This window comes from Bactrocera latifrons, unplaced genomic scaffold (assembly GCF_001853355.1).
Source record: "Bactrocera latifrons isolate USDA-ARS-PBARC rearing strain unplaced genomic scaffold, ASM185335v1 scaffold_155, whole genome shotgun sequence".
NCBI lineage: Eukaryota > Metazoa > Arthropoda > Insecta > Diptera > Tephritidae > Bactrocera > Bactrocera latifrons.
In genome coordinates, this window is record NW_017535019.1 from 81,908 (window position 1) to 108,420 (window position 26,513).

Consider the following 26,513-nt stretch of genomic DNA (forward strand, 5'->3'; position numbering starts at 1 on the left):
TCAGCCTAATTATCTAGGCTTCCCAAGTCAATATCCAGAAAATAACGTCGAAGATCCTGTTAAAGATATAAATATAAATAATGAGCGTATCGGATTGAGTACATTTATCCATCTACGTCTGCCTGTCGATATGTTTGTATATATACGAAGAAGTCCCTCTGTTTGTGAGAAATCAATCAACCAAAATTTTCACACGATCTTTTCTCACCAAAAAGCTTCAAATTAGTCTGAATCGACAATTTCGAATCACTATAGCATACAGCTGCCATACTAACTAATCCTTTTACGCTGTAAAGTTCGATTATGACAAGTGAAGAGAACTCTATTTTGCACGCACAAATAAATAAAACAATTAATTTAAGATTTAAAATTTAAGTTAAGACGCTCATATAAAGATCTTAAGGACCATAAAAAAATATTTAAATTTTCAAACTAGTTCAACACATTAACGTATGGAAAGGTACCAATAAACAAGTTGTCAAAATAATTAATCAATAACATTGATCGATGAACATTTGCGGATTTCGAGAGCGTGTATAATTTTTTTATTTTTTGTATAATTTTTGTGAATGTGAAATATATCTCTTTACCACTCGGCCACATATTAGTTTTAAGATCTTGTGAGAAACAAGTATTCGACACAATCGTGGGATCAAAAATTAATCAGTCGCATGTTCGTTTATTATTCGTCGCTTTTGACAACTTAAGCTCATTCAAGAGATGACCATTGATATTATGTCTAGTATGAAAAAATGGTCAATTCGAACAAAATAACTTAAGTGTGACTACTAGTGTGGTCTACGCGACCGCAGCCGAGCATTTCGAGCAGATTGGCATGAACTTGCGTGCCCTCATTGATGGCTGTCATTCATCAAACTGTCAAAATCTTGACATGCCACATGCGTCCCTGTATTCACTGAACCTATGCGTATTAATTATTAATGCAGGAAATTTTTGTTTGATTTTCTATAATTTTTTATCAATATGGCATTTTCAAATACAGGGTGCATACTACTAATAAAATTGTTTGAAAAAGATTTAAGGTGGAAACAAATCATGATTCAATTATTTTATTTTTTTAAATAGTCTTAAAACATATATATTTCTACCAAAACTGTTTCATTATTTAATCAAAAATTCCTCAAAATTAATATATTATATATTTCTTTTTTCACTAAAATCGTCATTCGCCCTATTGCGCAACCTTCTATTGCTTTTTAATACACTGTCATATTTTCTTATTTGCCCGTTTACGGAACTATTTTTGTGTGGAAATCGTTGCGGTCTCACAAAGCAATACAAAATAGTTTTTTAAATACCGAAAACTCATATGCAACAAATGAAATTAGTAATCCAAAGGCTTCGACTTTGATTTTGTAAAACAAAAAGTTAGATAAAATATTTACGTGACATTTTAGCGCAGCACCAAAAGGAGTCGTGCAAGGCAGAAGAAACGAAAACAAGAAAAAACGTTAACTTCGGTTGCACCGAAACTAAATACCCTTCACAGGTGCACTTCTGTTAGTAACATTGTGTTCAGTTTGTATGGAAGCTATATGCTATATAAATTCGTTCTGAACAATTTTTTTGGAGATTATATTGTTACCGTAAGCAGTAATCCATGCCAAATTTCGTGAAGATACAACGTCAAATGTGAAAGTTTTCCATACAAGAACTTGATTGCGATCGTTCAGTTTGTATGGTAGCTATATGTTATAGTGGTCCGATATCGGCAGTTCCGACAAATGAACAGCTTCTTGAAGAGAAAATGACGTTTGCAAAATTTCAAAATGATATCTTAAAAACTGAGGGACTACTTCGTATATATACAGACAGACGTACATGGCTAAATCGACTCAGCTTGACATGCTGATCATTTACATATATACTTTATAGGGTMTCCGACCCTTCCTTCTGGGTGCTACAAACTTCGTGACAAACTTAATATACCCTGTTCAGGGTATAAAAACTGAATACTTAGAAAAAAAGCAAAAAAAGCGAAAAAGAAAGAAGAAATGACATGGTGTTGGTGTTGCTGTAGCGCAGCTACTGAACCAGTTCAATTCGTAACACTTCGGCTGATAACAGCACAATACGCTGCATATTCACTCACACATATCGTTGTAATCAAGTGCTGGGTTTTGACTAAGGTGTGAATGTGTGTGGCTTGACTGCTTGTTGCGGTCTCCCTGCATTGCCGCTTTTATCCGATAATCATCGTGGTGTGACTGAGCTAACTTCCATCGGCATATGTGTGGGTATTGCGGAAGGTGTGTCAATATACGTATGTGTTTATGGTATTTTTATTCAATGAAAGTGAATGTTTTGTTGAAGAAACGGTTCTTTTTAGTGGAATCTACGAACCCAAAAAACTTTAATTATGAAAAGAGGTCAAGTGCGGGTTGAAAGAGAATGAAACTGTTTTTAAGTAATTAGCGCACTAAATTAATATTTGGCAAGTATTTTTTAATCATCAGCCGAGCCCTTAGTGCGAATTTCGTCGGTAAAATTAAAATAGATGAAGTTATTATACCCTGAACAGGTTAACTTGACCTGGGCTAGGTTAGGCCTGTCTGTTGTGATGTTCGTTGTGATGCCCATAACTGGATTGTCCCTCGTAAATTGACAAAAGACTAAGAGCCTGTCACAATTTTGTTGAGGTGCTAATATCAATTCGAGTCAATTCGCCAGGTTCGTAGAAAATTTGCAACCGAGACGCATGCACGTTAGCCTGGCAAGAGCTGAACACTTCAGAAGAAAGTGTTAGTTGTTGCTTCCTTATAGAAAAGTACAGTGGTCTGTCAGCCTAATATATTGGATTGAGAGATTTTGGTAGCATACTCATTCTACAAGCTTCAACCCTTCCGTGAAAAATCTATTTGCGAATCTTATCCAGTGACTCCGTTCCACCCACATATTTCTCGAAGGTATGTGCGCGGATAGGATTCTGCTAGGAGTGGACTACGTCACCTATTAGTCCAAGTTATCAGGGAAACAGTCAAGGGAAACAGCAGCATCTCTATAAAATACAGGGTTTGTCCGGAAAGTAATATCTTAAATCTAAATCTAATCTTTAAAAACTTTCAAAATAGTCCCTTCTGTGCTGATGCAACGCTGCCAGCGCGTTTTCCAAGTATTGAAGGTGTCACAGAAAGCATTTTCCGGAATAGCCTTGAGAGCTGAGGTGCATGTTGCTTGGATAGCCTCTGTGATCTCAAAATGCTTACCTTTCATGGACCTTTTCAGCCATGGAAATAAAAACACGTCCGTTGAGCCACATCTTGGTTGTAGAACTAGCTGTTCTCAAAAAAGGCGGTGTGAGCCGGGGCGTTGTTGATAATTGACCCTTCGTTTGAGTCTCTTGAGGATTTCCACGTAAACCTTGGAGTTGACGGTTTGTCCAGGAGGAACAAATTCGTGGTAGACTATGCCTTTGATGTCAAAAAGGACAATGAGCACCGTTTTGACTTTTGGTCTGGGCATTCTTCCCTCCAAAAAGGCCCGGTGCCACCGAAACACACCACTTTTGCTAAAGCAAGATCTGGGTAAGCCAGCTTGACCATATCAAACGTCTCTGTAACACATTTACCGAATTTCACACCGAATTTAATAGCGTACATTTGCTCTAATGAACGCTGTATTTTCGGCTTGCAGCACTCACAGAAACACGTCGCCCGAAAATGTTTGTCCTAACTCTTCAGGTACTCGAAAATAACTGACCAGGCGTTCGTTAGTTAGGAACGCCCTCTACCGAATCCAGACGGTGTGTGCACGCTCCGAAGTACAGTCCGGCGGAATAAAATCATCCTATTCCTGACAACCGTTGTATATGTGTATATAGCGACCAGCGAGACTGGCTGAGTTTGCGGTATCCGTCTGAGTTTTTGAGATATCGACCTGAAATTTTAGAATGGATCCTATGCAGCGATATAATTGTTCAGAGCGGACCGCTATAGCATATATCTGATTGATTAAATTCAATCTTTGGTATCAAAAGTTTTTCGATTTTAAAAGGATATTGTAGCTTCGATGTAGCCGAAGTTAGCCGGGTAGCATTATGGAATATGGTGAACTTCTCTCCGATGATTATGTGCTGAGATGATTTCCCCGTAATCACGCCTGCAGTTAAACCAACTACTCAGAACATTATTAAGACATACTACTGCTTCTTTCATACATTGAATAACTGCAAGTTAAAGCTCTAGTTATCGCAGATGAACAGCTCGAGCTGCTATAAGAAGTAAGAATAACCTTAACATAATTACAAATTGATACTGGACCCGATACAATTTAATATTCCTCTTTAATCCGAAAATCTCTACAATTTCGTGGATATAAAACAGTTTTGATAGTTCGGTTGATACTGCAATGTGTTAATTGATATACTTTATTTACACTACTATCAATTATAGATCGCTTAACAGAAGGCGCCAACAACAATATCAAGCTAACACAAGTTCTTCAAGAGAAAACCGGGACTCTACTTTGAAATATTTCCAATTTTAAATACCATTTTACTGACATACATACATACAAAACAACGGATCTACACAAATACATACACATTACACGATTATAAACATAAGCAAAGACCAATTTGTGACACATTTTACTCCACCGATCGGCTGGCGCTAGCCTCCTGTTGCCTGTTGTTGATGTTGGTGTCATCATTGTCGCTGCGCTGCTGTTACAGGTCAGCGGCCATAATGGCAACACCAACAACACCCAAAAAAACAGCAACGCCTGCGCTGGCCATGCCTTTGAGCACGCAATCGACTGCGGTCGGCAACTTTTTATTGTCGTCTCGTTTCTTTTGGTTAATTCGTTGTTTTCGGCTTTTTGATAATGCTGGCAAACGTATGCGTTGTAATTGTTGTAGTTGTTGCGACCACTCTTGCAGCTGAATTTCCTGTTGCTGTTGTTGTGAATGCTGTATTTGTAACTGTTGCTGGCGCTGGTGCTGCCGCTGTCGCTGCTGCCAAAACTCTTGATACAACTTCTCCCTTTCTTGTATCTTTTGATTGTACTGGTATTTCCATTCCATTTGGCGGCGTATTTGGTGCGCTTCTATCTGCTATGTGCCGGACGTCGTCTTCAGGCAATATTTCAGTTAACTTGACGATTTCAATTCAGTCCAAGTTGGCATTTTCACCGGCACAGTTTTGTAAGCTCGCGCGCATGCGCTGACAAAATCGTTGCGTTTCGTGCGTTATTGTTGAGTTTAACTATTGATTTCGTTTTACACTAACTTAGTTAAATAGAAAAGGATAAAACTGCAAATTTTTTATAGTGCTCGCGTTAGTTATTAAACAAATTCACAAAGAATTTTTATCCACTCAATAACGAGGTGAATCTTTTTTATTAATTTTTGCACATATACAAATAACAATTTAAACAGAAAATAATAATGATACTGAAGGAATTTTAACCTAAAAGATATTTGAAAATTTTAATGTGACTTGTGACAGTGTTGAAAAATAATACAAAATTAACTGAGTTCAGAAAAAAATAATAATAAATTAAAATAAAAACATTTCGGGTTAAACTCTGTGAACATTTAATGATTATTAAGAAATTTAAAAACTAACAGCAAAATGAATATAAGATTTGTGTTAACAGTTAAGTCGTGTGATGAATATTAGCTCCACAGAAAGCTAGTGTTTAATTGAGGCAAATCTGTCCATTTCGTGGCCAAGATCCTCGTGCGTTATTGTTGAAAATCTGGCCAAGGTCTTAGAGCATACTACTGAAACAAATATAATAAAGTCTATAAAAAAATTGGCATTTTCACCAAAGGGAATAGTTTTGAGTGTAAATGATTTTCTGCTATCGGATTCTGAACCCAAAACACATCTAAAGGTTATGATCCAAGCAATAGTTTAGGAGAAAGTTCCCTATATTCCAACAGCACGTAATTATTCATAATTGTAATTGGCTGTGACACAAATTTTAAGAATGTCCTTAATGTTTCAAATATTTTCCCTTTACTTCTTTAAAATTTTGGAAAAAAAAACATAGTATAAATCATTAAAGTTTTAATTTTTTTAATAACAAGGCAATTAAAATGGTCGGTTTCTCTATTTCAAAATTTAGTTTTCAAATGGTTACTTTCTGCTATTTAATCCTTAAACCCAGCCGAAAGCCTTTGATGCTAGCGCTGCGTACTTTAGTTTATTTAATAATTTGTTGTTGTTATGTAAGCTTTAATAAAATATAAAAAAAAAAAATAAAAATCCTTAAACCATTTTCTTATTATTCTCGAAATAGGTGTAAGATTTTGAAAAAAAAAAATAATGCGCCAGTATGTAGGCAACGATTTTCCTAAGTGATGACTAATCGAAAGAAGTATACTGTACATTGTTGCAATCGTGTTGATGATAAGAAAAAATATTTTAATTTATAAGACTAACTTTCAATTAATTGTTTTAACGGTTACTTTACTTGTTATTCTCAAAATAGGTGTGAGACTTTGATAAAAAATTACAATGCGCCAATATATAGGCAACGATTTTCCATAGTGAAAAGTAATAGAATGAAGTATAGTGAAATATATTTAAACGCAAGCGTTTTGATAAAAAAAAATTATTTTAATTTATACGCGAAACTTTAATTAAAAATTTGTATTTTTCGCTTAACCCTTCCCTTCACTTTCAAAGCAAAACAATTCTAAGAATTTAAAAAAATTAATATTATGTCTAGTTGTAGTTAACAAATACAAGTTTTTGTTATAAGATTTATTGTTCGGATCTATTTTGGCAAATAAAGAGTTGTTAAGTGCACTTCAAATTGTAAAATATCAGATTCTACAAACCATTTCTGGCGTGAAAAGAACTTTAAGTGCCAACAGTAAATCCGACCGGAATTCCCAATGAAAACTAGTTCAACTACTTTTTCAATTCAAATTTTATATCAAACCAAGCTCCTCACTTGAATGACATTTAATGGTTTGTGAGTTATAAATTCAGCAAATTTAAAAGCATAAAAGCATAAATTTGCTTACAATTTAAATATGAATAGTGGCTGCGATATATTTTGATTAAGAAACACTTAAATTATGAGCGTCTATCACTTCTACCACCAAATCAGCTTGATGTGCCAATAACTGTGGTCAATTGATTCAAACAATGCCAAGGCATTTGTGAATCATATATGTATATTGTATTCATATGTATTGTTCTTCTGACAGCTCAGAAGTGACTAACTGTTTCCAGCAGTAATTAGCCATGGTTGGATTCGCCTATTCAACACTATGTGTTATTGATTAACGTTGCAAATTGCGTTGAGTAAATGCAATGTCATGTCTAAGGCTGGGTTATGGCTGAAAAAAACCACGGAATTTGAAAAGGAGTGCAGTTTAAACTAATTTTTATATAATAAATGGTTTTTGTAGCAGAGCTCTGTGTCAAAAGGTATCAGTTGCTTTTGGGTTAGAAATATAAATTATTGCCTTACCTGACGGCGAGGGTCCTTGGACAGCTGTTTTAAAACTAACTGGTTTAAGCGTTTGAATCTGTATCTTTTGATTACTTTCTCATTACATGTAATTACGAGGTCTGTGATTACTTTATGACTGCAAGTAATTAAGTGGCTTTTGATTAAATGTATTAACGAATTTTGTCATTATTTTATGACTACATGTAATTACGCATTTTGTGATTACTTTCTGATTACATGTAATTTCGTAGTTTTTGATTATTTTTAATTACGAACTTTGTCATTATTTTATGACTACATGTAATTACGCATTTTGTGATTACTTTCTGATTACATGCAATAACGATTTCTGGTATTTAACGTAATAAATGATGATTTTTTAATTGTTTGTTATTGTTGATATTTCGAATTGTAATTAAAATAGCATTACAAAATTGAGTATTGCAATTATTGTAATAACGCCTACTAACAATTTAAATTAAAACAATAATGATTACAATTACTGTAATCATAATCATTAAAACTAAATACTAGGTAATTTAAAAAATGTAATGATTATTACTACTGTAAGAGTAATCAAAAAAATCTGGATAGAGTAATTGTCGAAAAGTCGTAATCATTAAAATTAAATATTATGTAATTGAAAAAATTTAATGATTACAATTATTGTGGGAGTAATCATGGAAAATGAATATAGTAATTCTAATTAAAAATAATAATAGTAAGAATACGAATAGTCGTAATCATTAAAATTAAATATTATGTAATTGAAAAAATTTAATGATTACAATTATTGTGGGAGTAATCATGGAAAATGAATATAGTAATTCTAATTAAAAATAATAATAGTAAGAATACGAATAGTCGTAATCATTAAAATTAATTGTGATAGTAATTTAAAAATGTAGTGACTATTGGGTTCTACAATTAATTACAATTCATACTTGATGATATTTTACACTTTTAATTTTGGTTCAAAATAAATTATCGTACAACAATTCCTTTAGATACGCTTTATATGTATATTCTCTCGTTTTATCAGCGATCCATATAACTTCCTGAAGTTCACTTTGCTAGCATTAAAGCTACTTATTTATATAAAGATGAATTATTACGGTTTATTATAGTAAACCATTCTTTTGAAACGTTTTATTTGTACAAGTAGATAAGTATTAAAAACAACAGCGCAAAAACACTAGAAATAGTATAGTAAATACCTCGATGTATATCTATGTACATGCGCAGAAATCTATTTACTTATATTTCTAAAATACAATTTGAAGAAGATACATTTCAAAGATAACTGTAATAATGGTTAATGGCGTTGCCAAAGGCGTTGACGACAGCAATTACTAGTGCCTATGCCGTTGCCAATCACTGTCTACTACCGGTTGGCTTCAAGAGCTGAGCAGTTCAATTCGAATTTGAAATTGTTGGAAAAAAATGTTTGAGTGCCGAACTTGGCAATGATCTTCAAAATGACAGACTAACGCTTGAACAGCAAGTAGTGAGCTAAATGAAATATTGAAAATACGAAAATATCTATCAAAATAAATAACAAATAGGCAACTGGCTGGATTAAAATACATTTTTATTACGCTGGTTTAATAAATAAAAGCTTTCCACGAACTTAAAGAGCTCTCCGGTTCTTTTATTATATTATTTTCGGTAGATCCTTTTTATTCGAATTATAGTCAGAGTAATTATAAACTGATGTAATTACACAACGTCATGAATATTCAACTACTACGCACCGTACCTTTCTTAATAGCATTTCACTTACAATTAATAACGTGGTATGATCTAGAGTATTTACTTGGAAGGGCAACTTGCATCTTATAATACAAATTACAGTAATCAATTTTATATTGTGTGGTATACTTTTAAGTTTAAAAAAACCGACACACACATTGTTCTATTCTTTTGCTGTATGCACTTTTAGGTAAAGGCGTTCGAAGCTACTCAATTACAAAGCAAAATTGCGGCAAGTAACTTTTAACTGCATACATATTTTTTATTGTCGGCCCAATGTTTGCCCGTCATACAGTACTTAATAGATTACTACGCTATTGTATGACTATTAGTGTAACATTACTGCTGATCAATCATTACCATCAATGAGATCACACCTAACTATTGATTACTGCAGGTTTGGTGGTTTTATGTATAAACGCTTGTTATTACCTATAAAAAGGTTTAAATTTACTTTGAAATAAGAGGAGGTCAGCAAGAATGAGTAAAGTATTATTATTTGTTACCGCAATGTTTTAATTTTTAGAAAAAAACTATATTAAGAGGTTATGTGCACATATAAGTTTGAGTTTTCATTTTTAAAACGAAGGCTCATCATACTCATCATTTATATATAATATATATATTCTTTCTAGGGTATCCAACGTTTTCATTTGCGTATAACGAACTTATGGGAAACTCAATATATCTTTTACAGGGTATAGAAAGCTTTAATAATCGGCGATTCATCTCGAAAGGCATTGAATTCATTCAAACCTGTATCCGATTGACAGTAATTGTCTGAAAGTGAAGAAGATTTTTCTGATGAAATTATTTCAAATCTAAAACCAAAAATAATATTATTGCTGCTGATTAATATCGAAGAAAAATACAAATTTTCAATTTTGACAAAATTGGAGCATCCCTAAAACAATAATTGATTATACTTAAACCATTTTCTTATTATTCTTGAAATATGTGCGAGACTATAATGATAAGAAATAATAATGCGCCAAAATGTAGGCGAGGATTTTCCATGGTCATGAGTAATAGAAAGAAGTATAGTGTAAACAATCGTAAGCGTTGCTATTGTGATTTTTGATAATTTGATTGAATTTTGACAAATGCGGACTTTCTTAAAGGAAAACTTGCTCAAAAATCGAAATTATTATCAAAAATATTATTATTTTGAATATTACCTGATAAATATATTCAAAAAGGTCGTGTGAAAATTTGTGAAATTATCCATCCAGCCCTTTCGGAAAAATTAGCTTCCTTAACTCTGAAAACATTTTCGATAAAAACGCATTTAAAACTTTGGTAGCCGATTGCCCTTTCTTAAAGAGTTCATACAAATTCACTCATATCTCTGAAAATGTGTGCCGAAACAACTCCAAGTTTTTGTAGCATATTATCTTATTCTTTATTAATATAAATAACTCTGATATGCTCAAAAAATGTTTGAAGCGCCAGTATACTTTCGAATCTCACACATGGTCATAGGCTCATTGCCTATTAGTTATGTGATTATTACACTTACCTTCAGTTCCGATTATTCCGCTTTGCTGCTGAATTGCTTCTTACATACTTTTATATAAAATTCCAAGCAGCCTACATACAGCTACAATGAATTTATAATAACTTTAACTCATTATATCAACTCGGTTACATTTATCTCCACTAAGAGGGTAAAATTTGTACACGTGCCAAGCCTTTGTAAACTTTTGTTATACTATCAGTTACACTCACTTCATTACCAAGGAAGTATTTGAGATCATTAGAAAACGTTTAAATTTTCATTAGCTGCAGTAACTTTTTTGTACATAACTACATATATTTATATATAAGTAGAAGAAAAATTGTTATTTAAATAAATATTTTGGTTGTCTGGGGCTTGAGATTTAATGCCACAAATGACTTTATTTGCTGTCGCGATCATGCTTTAAAATAATGTGATTGTATACCAATATGCTTACATTCAATTTTTTCAGATTTTGATAGTAAGGAAATAGTTTTTTAATGCACTCTTGTCTTAAATTTTTTTAACTAAGTGTACTTTCAAAAAATTCATTTCTATCGGCATTTATTCGAAGAGCTGCTAATGAGTTTTTTTAATAAGAGCGCTACAAAAGTTTGTTTTGGAATATTAATGATACTCTTTATTCCTGTGAAATGGTAAGTGAAGAGTAAATTAGTTGCCATCATGTATGGAACTCGATTTCTTTTGCTTGGCTATGGTCCAGTCGCTGAACCCAATTTTTGATGGTTTTCAAGCATAATTCTGCCGATTTCACTTTCGATATTCGTGCGATATTCACCAATCGTCGCTGGCTTATTCGTGTAAGCCATAAGCTTGACGTAGCCCCACAGGAAATTGTGTGGATTGCTGGCTGGCCAATAAAGCATATTTTGCTTATTGACAAAGCCATTCAGCCAGAAATGAACCTCATCCCTAAAGATGATTTTTCGATAAAAATCCGAATCATTTTCAAGTTGTTGGTCAGCTCAATTCAAGAACATACAACGATTAGGATGATCCAGCGGCTTCAGATCTTGCGTTAATTTGATCTTTTAAGGATGGGCTATAGGCCGAGATCTTTTCGCAAAATTCCCCAAATCGACGTCACAGCGATGCGCAACGCTTGAGATCGACGCATGAGACACTGATTGGGGTCTCCCTCAATTTATGCGCTAGCGGCAGCAGTATTCTCGAAAATACGGACACTCCTTTGTCGCACTGATAATCTCCAAACATATTGTTCTGTTCTTCTCATGGGGTTTGAAATACTTCGTAATATAGTTGGGCTGACCACATATAGCTTCAGGTCAGGTTTTTAGCTGCATAAAACAATTTTTAAAAAGCTAAAGCATCTGTGTTTTGTTACATAAAAATTTCATTAACTTCAACCATTGCTCTTTAAGTCATAAATTGCATATAAATTGAAAACTAACCCGTAAATAGTCATTAGCTTTTAAGCGTACATAAAATATGCATTAAAGTCAAACAACATTTAAATATCGCCTTAAATGCGTAATTATTGCACGAGCTCATAACAAAGCATAATGTGCATTCTTCATCTATATCGCTCCAATTGAAGTAAAACTCTAAATACAAGCAAAACAAATAAACACTATCGCTATTTAATTTATTAACAACCACGCAAAAAATAACAGATGTCAAATGCGGCGCCGCTCAAACATATGTAGGCACACATAGCTTTTGGCAGAGTAAATAATTGTCAAATCGAGTTCGTGTCTTAAGTCTTTTAATTGCCTACCAAAGCGCGAGTTTTTCACTGCCAAAGTCAGGCCGTTAGAAAAGCATTAGTTAAAGAGATGATTTTAAAACACAGCATGTGCTTGTTTTCGAAATTGTCTTACAAAAAGAAAAAAAAACAAGAAATTTTTGAAGGAGTAGAAGCAAATTATGCAGCAATTTTTAGTTTGTCCATAATTGTGCGCATAATGACAGCACTGACCTCAGAGGTGCGAAGAAAAATTGATCATGTCGCGGTCGTCTTAATTTGAAAAAATGCTAAAAATATTGTAATCTGAACACACGTATATAATTAACTTTTTAAATTAAATGAGCAACTTATGCTTTAATTTACATATTTCTTTAAAATTTAGCGATGTTTAACAATATCTGTAGGCCGCAGAACATTGCAATAACAAATTATATGAAATTATGTGACGTTCTTTAAAACACAAAAGAAACCAAGCCGAGCAAAAGTAATTTGTCTTAAGTGGTCTCGCTGTGCGTGCGCTTTTGCACGGCTGCCAATCGAGTATACATGTTAATTACTGAAGTAGCTACTTGGTTGCTTCAATTGGTCGGGCTCCAACAATTAAACACAATTCATATTTGAATGGAATACTTGCCAATTTTATATTTGCCAGTTTTGGTATTCAAATAATTTTTTAATATTTTTTTATTAATTTTAATTTGCAAAAATCGCTGCTTGTTAGGCTCAGTATGGCAATTTCTTCTTTTGTTTCCGCCTTTTTAGGGGCGTTCAAGTGGGCGTTTTGTTTACTGTTTAATTGTTTGTTGTGCTTCTTTCTCATGACAAGTGTTTTGTGTATTTATTAACAACATTTTCATGCAATTGAAGTGCAGATTGTTTTTGCATAATTTTCCTATTGAACAATACGTCACATAAAAGCCAAAGATCGGCAACACTTTGAAGGCTTTTTCAATCAATCTAATATTTTACATAGGAAAAAAAATTGTTTAACTTTGCATTCACTTATTGATGATGATAAGAAACTTGATCACTTGAACATAAAATATATTTAATTTTAATAACTTTCGACAAAGCGTCTTGCGCCTTTCACACATTTGTTTAGACGGCTGATATCATTCCTACCATTTCGCAAGGTTCGCTGAAGGTTTGACTACCGACATGTTTCAACCTCAGTCTTGCTTGAATGTTCTCACACCACTTCACCTTGTAATCGGTCAGGTAGCCAAATATACATTGCTTCAAATGACAACAAAAGKGTGTGGCAAACATACGGTAATCTCATTCGAGAATTATTCGAAAATAATTAAGTGTGTCTTCTTGAACAACTCCAAGGCATGTGCCATGCCAAGTTGCTAATGGAGGGGTTATAACCTCAGCAAATTTAAATACTACTACTTGTCGTATTCTACACTGGTCACTGCAAGCTGAAGAAGCACTTATAGGACATGGACGTTGTGCAAATTACTGGTTCGCGACAGGAAGCCTGAAGCGCCAGAACATCTGCTAATTGACTGCAAAGCATCTGCTGACGAAGATTAATTTCATTTAAAGCGATCCATGTTTACAAATAGGAATCACATCGCCTCACTAGCACCTAGCAGTATATTGGAATGATCAATATGATGGCGCTATGTGGGGTTTTATGATTTAGGAGAGAACAAAAGACCTGAGGTCACTTATTCATCTTATCTTTTCACTTTTATCGATACATTTTGACACAGACAAAATGTTCGGCCCGCCTCACAAACGCTTATTGGGAAATCATCATTAAGAACTCCTACGATTGCAGCAAGATGAAACTTACTGAGAGTAGTTCATTACATCTCTTGCATTCCCTATAGAGGAATCTCGCAGTAGTACAGAAGCTTGCCGCTGATTAAAGTCTGCTCATCTCACATAAAATCCAAATGTGCAGCGTGGGCACGCAAAGGAACAATGGAGACTTTCTCTTGCGGTCCAATCGGCTATGGAGTCTCTAACGATTACACTATTACCAGTCAGCGAAATAAGTGTGATAATAAAGTAACTTGTTACTATGGATTGTGATACACTTCTTAATTAAATGTGAGAGTATAGTGAGCGAACTAAAGGCTGGTCTTGATGAAAGATGAACTGCATAAAGAGAAAAAGTTCTTGTAAATATTTGTTCAAGGATTAGACACTGAAGTGAGAGGACTTTAGTCCCGGTGGTATCACAATGCTTCCTAAACGCCTTTGTGCTTTGTTAAAAAGTCATTCTAGCTACTTACCTATCTGCCGGCAGCTAAGCAATACCTGAAAACATAATTTACTTTTCTTTAATAATCCACCATCCACCTCAAATATCCCACAGACAGCTTAGCTCATTGTGCCTTCAGCTATGTGAAGTGGTGTTCTTAGTCTCTAGTAAGCCTGCCTTTAAAATGATACGGCATTATTATCAGGCATTACTTCCACCTCACTCACTTACTTGATTAATCATAAAAAACATTAAATAAAAAATTAAATTTAATATAATAGCAATTAAATTGTTTTAATAACCAAATTAATAATAATTCTCTTCATTCACAGCAAACTCTTCTACAATACGTAACAAAAGCTGCGAAAACGAGTTTGTGTCTTAAGTCTTTTATTCAATGAATCAGTAGTAATTTAAAGTAAATTTATAGTAATTGCCACTTCTTATTGTTATATATTGTTAGCAGAGGAAACAATCACGCTTAGAAATACTAATTTAGCACTAAAAACAACTCATACATTTTTTTGATGTTTTTTGGAAAAAAAAAAAATTAAATGTTACAACGTCTTACATAAGTCTCTTCCTTATTGGCGTCTTACATAAGTAGGTGCAAAAATATGTACGCGTGTGTTTTCAGTAAAAATCTACTAAATCCGCGTATGTGATTAATTGTTGACATCTCTATATATGAAGGCACAATATATTTCATTATCTTCGTACAGTCAACTTTACTATTAACAATTCAGCGCCCACGTGTCACTGACCAAATTTTGCATATATATAATTATATAAACAAATGTATCTGTATTAAGGAATGCCTTGTGAGCTAACCATTAATCATTTGACCCGCTATAAAGTGCCAAACGGTTGCTTAAACAAACAAATGCTACATATGTAATATTTAATTCTAATTGACGACAACAACTTCGGCAAGCGCTGAGGGCATTGTGCCGCAAGCATTTAAACAACTTTCATATTGAAGGCATTCAACTGCTTAATTGAAAACGTTAAGGGCAAAGGGTTTAAATAATAAAACAATGTCTTAATCTAGCTGTGCAATTTGTCTGTCTACTTTTAGTTTTGTGAAATTGATGTTGAATTATTAATAAGAGGTTTTATAATAAAATATTAATTTTTTTGTTGAGAATTGTAGAGTCAAAAGTGATTCACCAATATATAAATTCTTCACTGTTATTTGCAATGATTACACTAAGCCTTTAAGCTTTTGCTACTAATTAGCAATTAAAATCGTTCAACTGATAATTGTTTTAGTTATTTCGTTTTACTAATTTAATCTAAGTTTTAATTAATATAATTACAAATTTGTGGAATAATCAGAAACTAAGTCTATTGGAGACTTATTAATTTAAATTATGGAAATTTTATATAATGCGTTGGTAACCGGTAATATATATCGTTACGAGTATTATCTTTTATTACTTTTTTATGGAAAATTATGTTTTATTATACATTTATTGGAATCGAGGACAATAAATCGAAAAGGGTGCATGCGGAAACGATTATATAAAGTATTTTCTAAGGTTTTTGATATAAATTTTCTGTTAAAGATCTTGAGAATGTGTTGCATGCGGAAGCAATTTAAAGCCAAATTGATATAAATTTGCCAAAGTGTTCATTGATTTCTAATACAATTGGACGACTTTGTATGATTTTTTGCTTGAAATGCCAAATAAAAGTTGCTATTATTATAGTTTTTGGCCGGATAAAAATACGGGTCCGTTCCGGTTGAGTGGATCCAACTGTCGTGGGAACGCAGGCATATAAAAGTCTCTGTTGACGGTTTTGCATTCATGGACGATATGTCCAACACCTTTCCTTCCTTTACTAATTTCAGAGTGTCAACTATCTCGATCAACGCAATTTTGTGGTCATCGAATATATATAGATATATGGTTTTATATATTTTCATACTTAGCAGCCTCTTTCGGATATCCTTTAGGTTCACAATTGGGCTGGCACTGAGCACCACACTTTATTATTCGCAGCAGTTTATTTTTCAACAAAAAAATTATTTCACGAAATTGTATATCAAAAACACTCAATTTATTTTAAACAATACAGAAAATAGTTTCCATAGAGTCTTCATATTTCAATATCCAACTGTTCAAACTTTACCAGAAGTAACACGACCTTAATTTTGGTGCTAAATTCGCTAGATTGTTATTAAAGTTTCGACGACTCGTTCCTAAAATAACGATAACGTTCGGACATGAAGTTTAAATGGATTAGTCCGGGTCAAATTTGATCGGATGGCATATATCAGTCGCTCAAAGAAGCTCTGAAATAATTTCAAATTTATATGATAACTAATTTGATGAGAATATATACAAATGTGGCTTATGGACTAGTCCGGGTCAAATTTGATCAGATGGCATACTTCGGTCGCTCAAAATATTTCTGAAGTAATTTTGATTTTATTTGATAATAACTAAATTTGATGAAAATATATGCCAATATGGCTAAATGGACTTGTCCGGGTCAAATATGATCATATGGAATATATCAAAAAATCTCTGAAGTAGTTTTGATTTTGTATGATAATAACTAATTTGATGAGACAAATGTGGCTTATGGACTAGTCCGGGTCAAATTTGATCAAATGGCATACTTCGGTCGCTCAAAATATTTCTGAAGTAATTTTGATTTTATTTGATAATAACTAAATTTGATGAAAATATAATATATAATAAAATGGACTTGTCCGGGTCAAATATGATCATGTGGAATATATCCAAAAATCTCTGAAGTAGTTTTGATTTTATATGATAATAACTAATTTGATGAGAATATATACAAATGTGGCTTATGGACTAGTCCGGGTCAAATTTGATCAGATGGCATACATCAGTCGCTCAAAATATTTCTGAAGTAATTTTGATTTTATTTGATAATAACTAAATTTGATGAAAATATATGCCAATATGGCTAAATGGACTTGTACGGGTCAAATATGATCATATGGAATATATCAAAAAATCTCTGAAGTAGTTTTGATTTTGTATGATAATACCTAAATTTGACAGAATGATGTGCCAATATGGCTTGAAATACATATTTGACTACATTTCTATATATGGAAAGAACTTACCCTATATTGTGATCCCTTGGCGCTTAATATATTATAATTTTGGAATATGTTTAATCCTAGTTTCTTTTTATACATCTACTATCAAGACGCAGATGGACGTTTTCAATTTGTTATCCATCAATTATGCCTACAATTACTTTTCTACGGATCTTGTGCATATCTTTAGTCCTTTCAGTTTTTTTTTTGTTTTCATCCGAATTTTCAGCCAAATATTACTAAGATCTGATTGCAACACAATAAGCTGATAGTTCCTTCTTATCACCATAAACCACCAGCACCTATAGAATTACATGACTATTTTAAGTTAAGTTAGTCCTCTTTACACAGGTATCATTCTTATATTTTACAAATATAAACTCTTTTACTTTCCTCTTTGGTTCTATAACACAGTTTAGAGTAATTAACAAAAAAAAAAAACATATCTACAGCGACTATGCTCTACGTTGGTTGCCTTACATGAAGAATCCCTTACTATTTTACTAATTCATTCTCTCCTTCCAACCAATTCGCAAATTAATTCATGCGTTAAATTAATTGTCAGCGAATATTTATGTTAATTATGAGCAATTTATTGGGTGACTCATTGTGCAATGCATTGTCACACAACCGAAAGCGAACCGAATTTGGTAAGCGTGTTAAATAACAACAAACAAGTTAGCACGCCGTCGCCATTCCTTTGTGTATTTCTTTCTTCAGATGTTTGCTGTTGTTGTGCCCGGTAACTTGGGGAGCGGTATTAATATTAATTCGGTTATGCGTTCGATGTGTGTTGATTAAGGCGATGATGATGAGGCAAACTGTTAGGCGCTGACACACTAACACGCATACATACACACCACCATACAGGTTCGCCAATGCGAGCTTGCTCTGGCATATGTGTGTTTGTGCGCCGATCTTTCGTGTTGATTCATTCGATAATTTACATATCTATTTGCATGCGTATCGCTTGTAGGTCGCTGGAACTGCTGCATGATTAGGCAATAGATTGCATGTTGCGATGTCGTTGCGGATGCGCGCTTGTAATAAATAATGTTTTAATTTTTTTCTCTGATTTTTTTGTATTTCTTTTTTAAACCCCGATTTGTGTAACGACTAGTGAAACTAATCAATAAAACGGATTTTGTAGCAAATGAGCTTACACATGTTTTTACACACATATATAGTACGTATTAGGTTTTTAATACAAAACTCTTTATTGCAGAATAGCCAGTGTGTTGCCGATTCGAGCAGAGTTAGAGAGCGCAGTAGTCCGTGCGTTACAGCCAAAATGCGGCCACCGAAAATGTTTGGTAAATCCAGTGAAACTACTATAGCCATATACATATGTATGTCTTAAGCAAATGTTTGTAAACTTTTGTCTGTATGTGTGTTGTAGGTCTGCCATTAGGGTTGCTACTATTGACGCTCGTAAGTGCCACTAGTGCGCAGGGCACATTCGAAGATGCGGAGACCTCTAATGATTACATGAGGTAACTTTGTGAATTGCCTAGGAAATAATATGTTATGATAATTATAATAATTTTATTTTTATTTTATATATATATATATATTTTTTTTTTTGAATTTTGTCAACTTCTTAGTGCCATCACACACCAGCAGTTTGATCTACGTCACACAATACCCGGCGAACCTGAAGTCGATTATCCCATTTACAGTGAGGTGCCAAAAACGAGCTTTGAATGTACTGGAAAACACGAGGGTGAGTCTAATAATAAAAATACCGCTTAGAGAAAAAATATTGTTCTTTCAATTTAATACTCAATATTAGAAGCAAACATTTTTGTCATCAATTTTTGCCGATTGATTCCACGTTATATATATTCCTTCAGTGAATTTTTTTTATCTCTTCAATCGACTGCAAACGGATTCCGCGGTGAAGCAATTTCAGTTTAAAAAATCATACGGAGCAAAATCTGGTTAATACGGTGGTTGATAGATGGTATTCAGTCCATTTTGTCTTTTATTTCGGTCACAATCGTGGCTCAATGCAATGCTGCAATATCACACTTCCACAATTCGGATTGTTTTCGGAGGTTGTTTTCATGAAATCGTCACAATACGACCAAATAACACTGATTATTGATCATTTGTCCCGCTGCAACAAATTCATGACACACCAACAACGGACGGTTTTTTTTTTGGTTTCGTTTTCCCTTCATTCCGATGGTTGTTGACTTGTTTGCATGTCAAGCCATCCAAAGAGACCTGTTACGGTGCTCTTTTGGAAAAACATTATGTGAACGAATTGAGCAAGAACGTGCTTCATCCTCAAAATAACCTCCAAATGTTTCGAAAGGACTCACGAGAGATACCGAGCTCTATTGCCATCTCTCTAACACTTGCCTAGCGATTTTCATTTTCTATACCTTTCACTTTTTTATAAGTTGAAGAGGTCGAAGATCGTTCAGAACGAGGTATGTCTTCAACGATTTCTCGACTATCTATGAAGGCTTTGTGCAACCTGTAGGCTTGTGTTTTGGATAGAACTGAATCAACGTAAGCCTTTTCCAACATTCGCATCGATCCCGCATACGAAACTTGGAAAAAGTATAAAAAATAATTTTTTCTGTTGGTGGAACACTGCTTTAGACGGCTTTGAAATGGCGCCCATAAGAAGGTCTTCGAATAAAAAAAATTACAAGTGAATAAATGAAGATAAATTTCAACGCGGTAGCTTCATTCAACTTTTTCAGATCTGATCGCCAGCTACCTTTTTCTGTGTCCAGACCTCGAGCGAAGGTCTGCTGCAAAGAAATTTGATAACAATGAGGGGTAATCTATAGTACAACTCTCAGCTATATTTTAAAGTCTCGGAGAATTAGTATATCGCCCTCGATGGGGCTATCAATCATGTTTCTTATACGACTGAAAGATTGATTTTATTAAGATAATCATGTAGCGATTATTGTGTGCCATACACAGTTATCGTATAGAGAGCTCTCCTTATATTAGAGTAAATGCCTGTTATTTTTCTACTTAGAAGTGTTGTAAGAGTTATAACTCTTTATACCTAATTTCAAGATACAACTAGTTGACTAGTCATAAAATTCTTTTCGATAACTTCTTGTAGCTATGTTCTTTGGATGTCAGTCTCCAAGAAGAAACTTAATATATATGAAGAGACACTGTTTAAATTTTTAAATTTCAAACTCTTCTTCAGGTTATTACGCTGACATGGAGACGCGATGTCAGGCCTTCCGCATATGTGCCCACACTGCACGCGGCACACAAGGCTTCGGCTTCCTCTGTCCCAATGGCACACTATTCAGTCAGAAGAATTTCGTTTGTGATTGGTATCGCAATGTGAACTGCGCCGAATCGGAACAATATTATTACAAAAACAGTGCGAATCGCATAGGCAGCAGTTCGGATATGATGGAAAGAGTACGCCAAATGATGGAATATCCAATGAAAACGATATCAGCCGCATTGCAAAATAAACAAACATCGCATCATACACTCAAAAAACAATTGGAGCTCTCTGAGAGCGGAGTGGCTGCCAATGAGAGCGCCGATGTTGTGGAGCCGCAATCCAGTCGCGACAGCAGTCAACGCGCTTATTTGAACCGCAAGTCGGCCGTAACGCGTGCCCAAGTGGAATCTGTATCGAAGACTAACGTCGCTACCCAGCAAACACAAGTCGAGGATACAGTCACACAGCAACGTAAAAGACTGCAGCAACAGAGACAACAACAGCGTACTGAAACGAAGACAGAAAGTAGTAACACACAGCAAACAACAACGAAACCCAACGATACCAACGATGAGGATGTATATGTGAATAGCTTGGGTGAATTGTCCTCCGATCCGGGTGTTAATTTCGAGCACGACAGCGCACGCATAATAGCCGAGTCGCCCAGCCGCACTTACAATTACGCAAAGAAGAGCAATTTTGCCGAAAAGGTGAATTTCGGCTTGAATAGCCTCGCTGAAACGACTACCCCTGAAGTATTTGCACCCGATTATGTCAAGCACTTGCAGACGGCCGATGAAGATGCAGTTTTGGCAGCAAGCATAAATAATTTGCTTGAAGTAGTCTCTGAAGATTTGGATACGAGTGTCTCTGGTTATCAAGTGCCAGCGCCGCAAAAGAATAAGACATCGTTCCGGTTCCTAAGTCGTGGCTTCTCATCGCAAAGTGATCGTTCCAAGCGCCCACCCTATGAGTATGCCAAGCCCAAGCAGACGGCAAGTACGATACGATTTTCGGTGAGTGAAATTTTGAATGGCTATAACATACTGCAAGCCTATATATATTTTTTCGAAAATTTAAGTCAAGAGTTTTAGACTGATCTGATCAAATTTGACTCGGACTGCGAAAAACGAATACTCTTAAAAATCCTAATTAATTGTGTAATTTTTAATACACTTGTTATAAGCCACGGCGGGGATGACCTTCAGTGGTCTCAGTGCCTTCAGCGGATTTTCGGTTTCAGTTCAGTTTTGGAACGCCATTCGCTAGATTGTTGTTTTCATTAAGCTACTAAACTCACCTAATTAATATATGCATATCAAACTTTTAACGAACTTAAAAAGCGTTTTACTACGATGGAAATTGTTTTTATCGATATTCAGTTAAAATGGACCAGTCCGTATCAAATTTGATCACTACGGAACTACTCAAGGGAGACTATTTTTCGAATTCAGCGAATTCTATGAAACCTTTTTTTTTTATCAATATTCAGTAAAAATTCCCCAATCCTGGTCAAATTTGATCACTACGCGACTACTTCATTGAAACTATTTTTCTAAATCAGCGAATTCTATGAAATTATTTTTGTCAATACTTAGCTAAAAAGGACCAATCTGGGTCAAATTTGATCACTACGCAACTACTCCAGCGAGACTATTTTTCGAATTCTATGAAATTTTCTTATCGACACTTATTTAAAATATTTATTTTTCAAATTGAGCTAATTGTATGCACTTTTTTTATCGATGTTCAGTAAAAATGGACCAGTCCGGGTCAAATTTGATCAACATGGAACTACTCAAGCGAGACTATTTTTCGAATTCAGCGAGTTCTATGAATTTTTTTTTTATCGCTACTCAATTGAAATGGACCAGTCCGGGTTAAATTTGATCACTACGCAATTACATAAACGAGACTCAGTATTAATTTTATTTTATTTGAATATTCTTTTGTGATTCGCTAACAATAAACCAGGCCATACAAACACTATTATCATGTCTGTGTATAATTCTAATTATTACAAAAACTCACTATATTTCACCTCTATATCTATGTATACACATTTATCCAGATTCTTTTTTCTATACACTATGTCATATATTTCCATCTTTCTCTCTTTTTCTAACATCTACACTATCAATTAACATATACGCACTTTGCTTTGCACCATCATCATCACTCTACACATGCCACAATTACACTATGTCTACACAAAACACACTTAACGGAACTATGAATTGTGGGGTTTGAAGCCCAACGAGCTGCCCATTGACGACACTTACAAAGATACCAAGGAATCTATAAAACAAAACTCAAACACGCACGACGATAACGGTGCTACTTTGGATAGCTCCGAGGAAATCATGAAATTTATCATCATGACGACCACGCCCACACCGATCCAGCCAGCCGAAATAGTTAAGGACACTGCTGCGGAGGTCGCTGCGAAAGAAGTAACTGATAGAATTGAAACTGGCGCGGGATTCAGAGGCGCGCAAGAGTATGAGACAACGGAAGGTGCCATAGCCATCAGCACGACTGAGGCGTTTACGAATGTCAATTCTGACCGCTATTATTTGAATAACGTAGGCACCATGCCACATAATTTGGATTACAACTTCCTCAGTCCACCGGTGCCAGAGTCCGAAGGTGACACTGAAACGTCAACTGCTGACGAACCGACGCTGTACGAGTTTAACGATTTCGACGGCGGCAGCAGTCCAGCACAGGAAATTGCTGATGTAAATACAACAGAAGCGCTCAGCGAAGAGACAACTACAGTGAGCTCAACATCCACGCTGGCGCAAGATAATAACAGCTCAGCAGATGTGTATGCAAATATTGTGGAGAAATTGCTTTTCCCAGCGCAGGAAGAAGCAACAGTAGCCAGTAGCCCAACAACAACGCCAGCTAAAGCGCAAATGGAGACCTCAACTTATGCGCCGATAGTGGATGAAGAGCAACTCGATGCAGAGCATCAAGCAACCAAACTATTGCTGGCTGGTGTCAAATTGACAAAACACAGCAACAACGAACTCGTTGAGAACGCACAGAAAGCAAGCGGCTCATATAGCGCTATCTTGGATCCAACTTATGGCGAGGATGGTGCGCTCTTCATTCATGTGGACGACGACGACATAGTAGCAGACAGCACGACCACAACTACTACAACGACAACAACGACCACTGTGCAACCGGAAACGAGCACAAGCGTAATAGCAAGTATGAGCGAAGGTGGTAGCTTCCAGGAGCGCATACGGAATTATCGGCGCCTCACTTCACAGCAACGCGCTAACGGCAAACCATCAACCAATGGGAGACGCAATCAGCTGCCAGTCAACAGCAAGCTAACAACTACAACTACAAAAGCACCCAGCAGCAGTAGCACCACAACAACACGCAGTTATTTGAAGCGCGTGGCTGCAAGCCGTTTGCGTTTGTCGCGCCTGTCAGCGGCCAATAATCGCCTAACCACTGCAACACCAAGCACCACTGCCGAAGCGCCCACTGTTCAATATACTAATACCAACAACGATAGTGTTGAGTCATCACAAACGAGCAGGAAAATCGCTGTACGCAATATAGACAAGGAATTGGGCAGCATTGGCGGCGGTAAGCGTTATGACGCGCGCGGAAATTCCTTTGACAAAGATAGTGCTAAAAAGCGCGGCACCACCAGCAATCCAACCGTGGTAGATGAGAGCAGCACAAGCAGCACATCGCTAAGCTGGGAGACCGTACGCAATAATTTGCGACGCTTTCAAGTGAGCACCAAGCCAGCCACCGTTTCAACCACCGTTTCTCCCACAACTGTTAGTCCGCGCCGCGCGGCACCGAAGGCGACGCGCAACAACGCGGTGCGCCGGCGTAACCGTTTCTCCAATTTCAAAGCGCAARCTAGCGCTATGACAACGACGACTGCTGCCACATCAATAACAACAACTACGWCCACCACGACTKCCGCACCAAAAACAGCGCAAACAACGCCTATTGCGCCTACCGCTTACTCACTCAGTCCTACACCCAATCTCGATCACATACTAAAATCCATCACATCTTCTGTTTCCTATTCAACTTCCACTTCAACTAAAGATCATGCACCCTTGCGCTTAGCTGAACCACAACCAAGCACTTTTGGCGTGGCGGCGAATATGGATGCACCGGAAACTTACCAAATATATGACTTGACTTCCCCTTCTGCCTCTACTTTTGCTTCAACACCTCCATCTGCTTACGAATTTCCCACCATTTCAAATACGCCTTCTTCTCCCATATCTATCGACACACATGCCGATGACTCGGCAACATTTCTCGATTTCGATAAGTTAACACGCGCCATTGTTGATGATTCCGTCTTACAGAATTTCCGCACTCAACAGCAGTCCAGCCGACCGCCCACTGTCTATCAGACAGCACCAGTCACCGTCGCGCGCTCGCTGTCAACGAACAGTTATGCTCGTGCTGTGGGCAACTCTGTGCCACAGAGCTATAATAAGCTGACGCCGCAAGGTGAGTTCGCTTAGCGTGTGTCTGCGCGCTCTTAAGCAACAGTTTTTTGTATATCGCCAATGCACACATTTATACACACACATATTACATTCAATAGCGCTAACTGATATGTGACAAGATTGAAACAAACGCCTTCCAACTCACTTCCTCTTTGCAGCTCCTGCTCAGTTAACGCCTCCACAGCGCCCACAACAATTGCCACAGATTGCCCAACAGCACACACCCCCTACCTCTCCTGCACCGCGTATCATTATTGCGCGCGCAGAAGGTCAACGCATAGCACCGAACTCAGTGTCATCGATTATAACGGCGCTGGCGACGCAGCCGCCACCCAAGACCACGCCGCTTGCGCCGTATGTGCCGCTGGACGACTTCCTTACGAAGAAGTTCGGTCAAACCGCGCCGGGCGACACGAACACTAGTGCTGCCACGAAGCAGGCGATAAGCTTTAATAATCTGCAACAACAACAATACAAGGCAGCACAAAATTCGCAACAGAATTATTATCAAAAAGCGTCGGGCACAACAGCAACACAGCAAATTCAGCCGCTCTACAATCGCGCTGCCGCGCAGGATATACAAATACAAAAGCTAAAGCAACAAGAAGTGGCGCAGGCCGCACAACAACAACAGCAGCAATTCAATCAGCGCTTCCAGCAACAACAACAACAACAATTATTACAACAACARCAGCAACTGGAACAACTGCAATTTCAGCAACAGCAATTTCAGCAACAGCAGCAGAAAATACAACAACAACAACAGTTGCAGCAGCAACAACTAAAACAGCAGCAACAATTTGCGCAACAACAACTTAATGAGCAGCAATATTTTCAGAAATTCGCTAAGTCAGCAATTGCACAACAGCAACAACAGCCGCAACAAGCTGTGTGGCAACAAAAGCAGCAACAACAGATATTTTCGCAGCAATCAGCGGCGCAGCTGAAGCAAAATCTGCAATACGCGCAACAAAAACAAACCTATCCAACGCAAAAGCAAACACAACAACAACAAGTAACAGCAACAAATCAATACACTTATCCACAACAACAGCAACAACAAACTATTCGC

The 26,513-nt window shown here is 36.0% G+C and overlaps 1 protein-coding gene across 2 annotated transcripts; it reads left to right on the forward strand.

The window, feature by feature from the left end:
- Nucleotides 1-5,260: 5,260 nt before the first annotated feature.
- On the forward strand, nucleotides 5,261-26,126 carry LOC108966108 (mucin-5AC; the record flags this gene model as incomplete). Of its 2 annotated transcripts, none has more annotated exon segments than XM_018928854.1 (7): nucleotides 5,261-5,347; nucleotides 18,942-19,029; nucleotides 19,116-19,209; nucleotides 19,321-19,439; nucleotides 20,901-21,949; nucleotides 23,186-25,442; nucleotides 25,600-26,126. In XM_018928854.1, coding segments are annotated over 6 exon segments (4,068 nt in total), but the record flags the coding sequence as incomplete, so codon positions are not given.
- Between the last annotated feature and the right edge of the window lie 387 nt (nucleotides 26,127-26,513).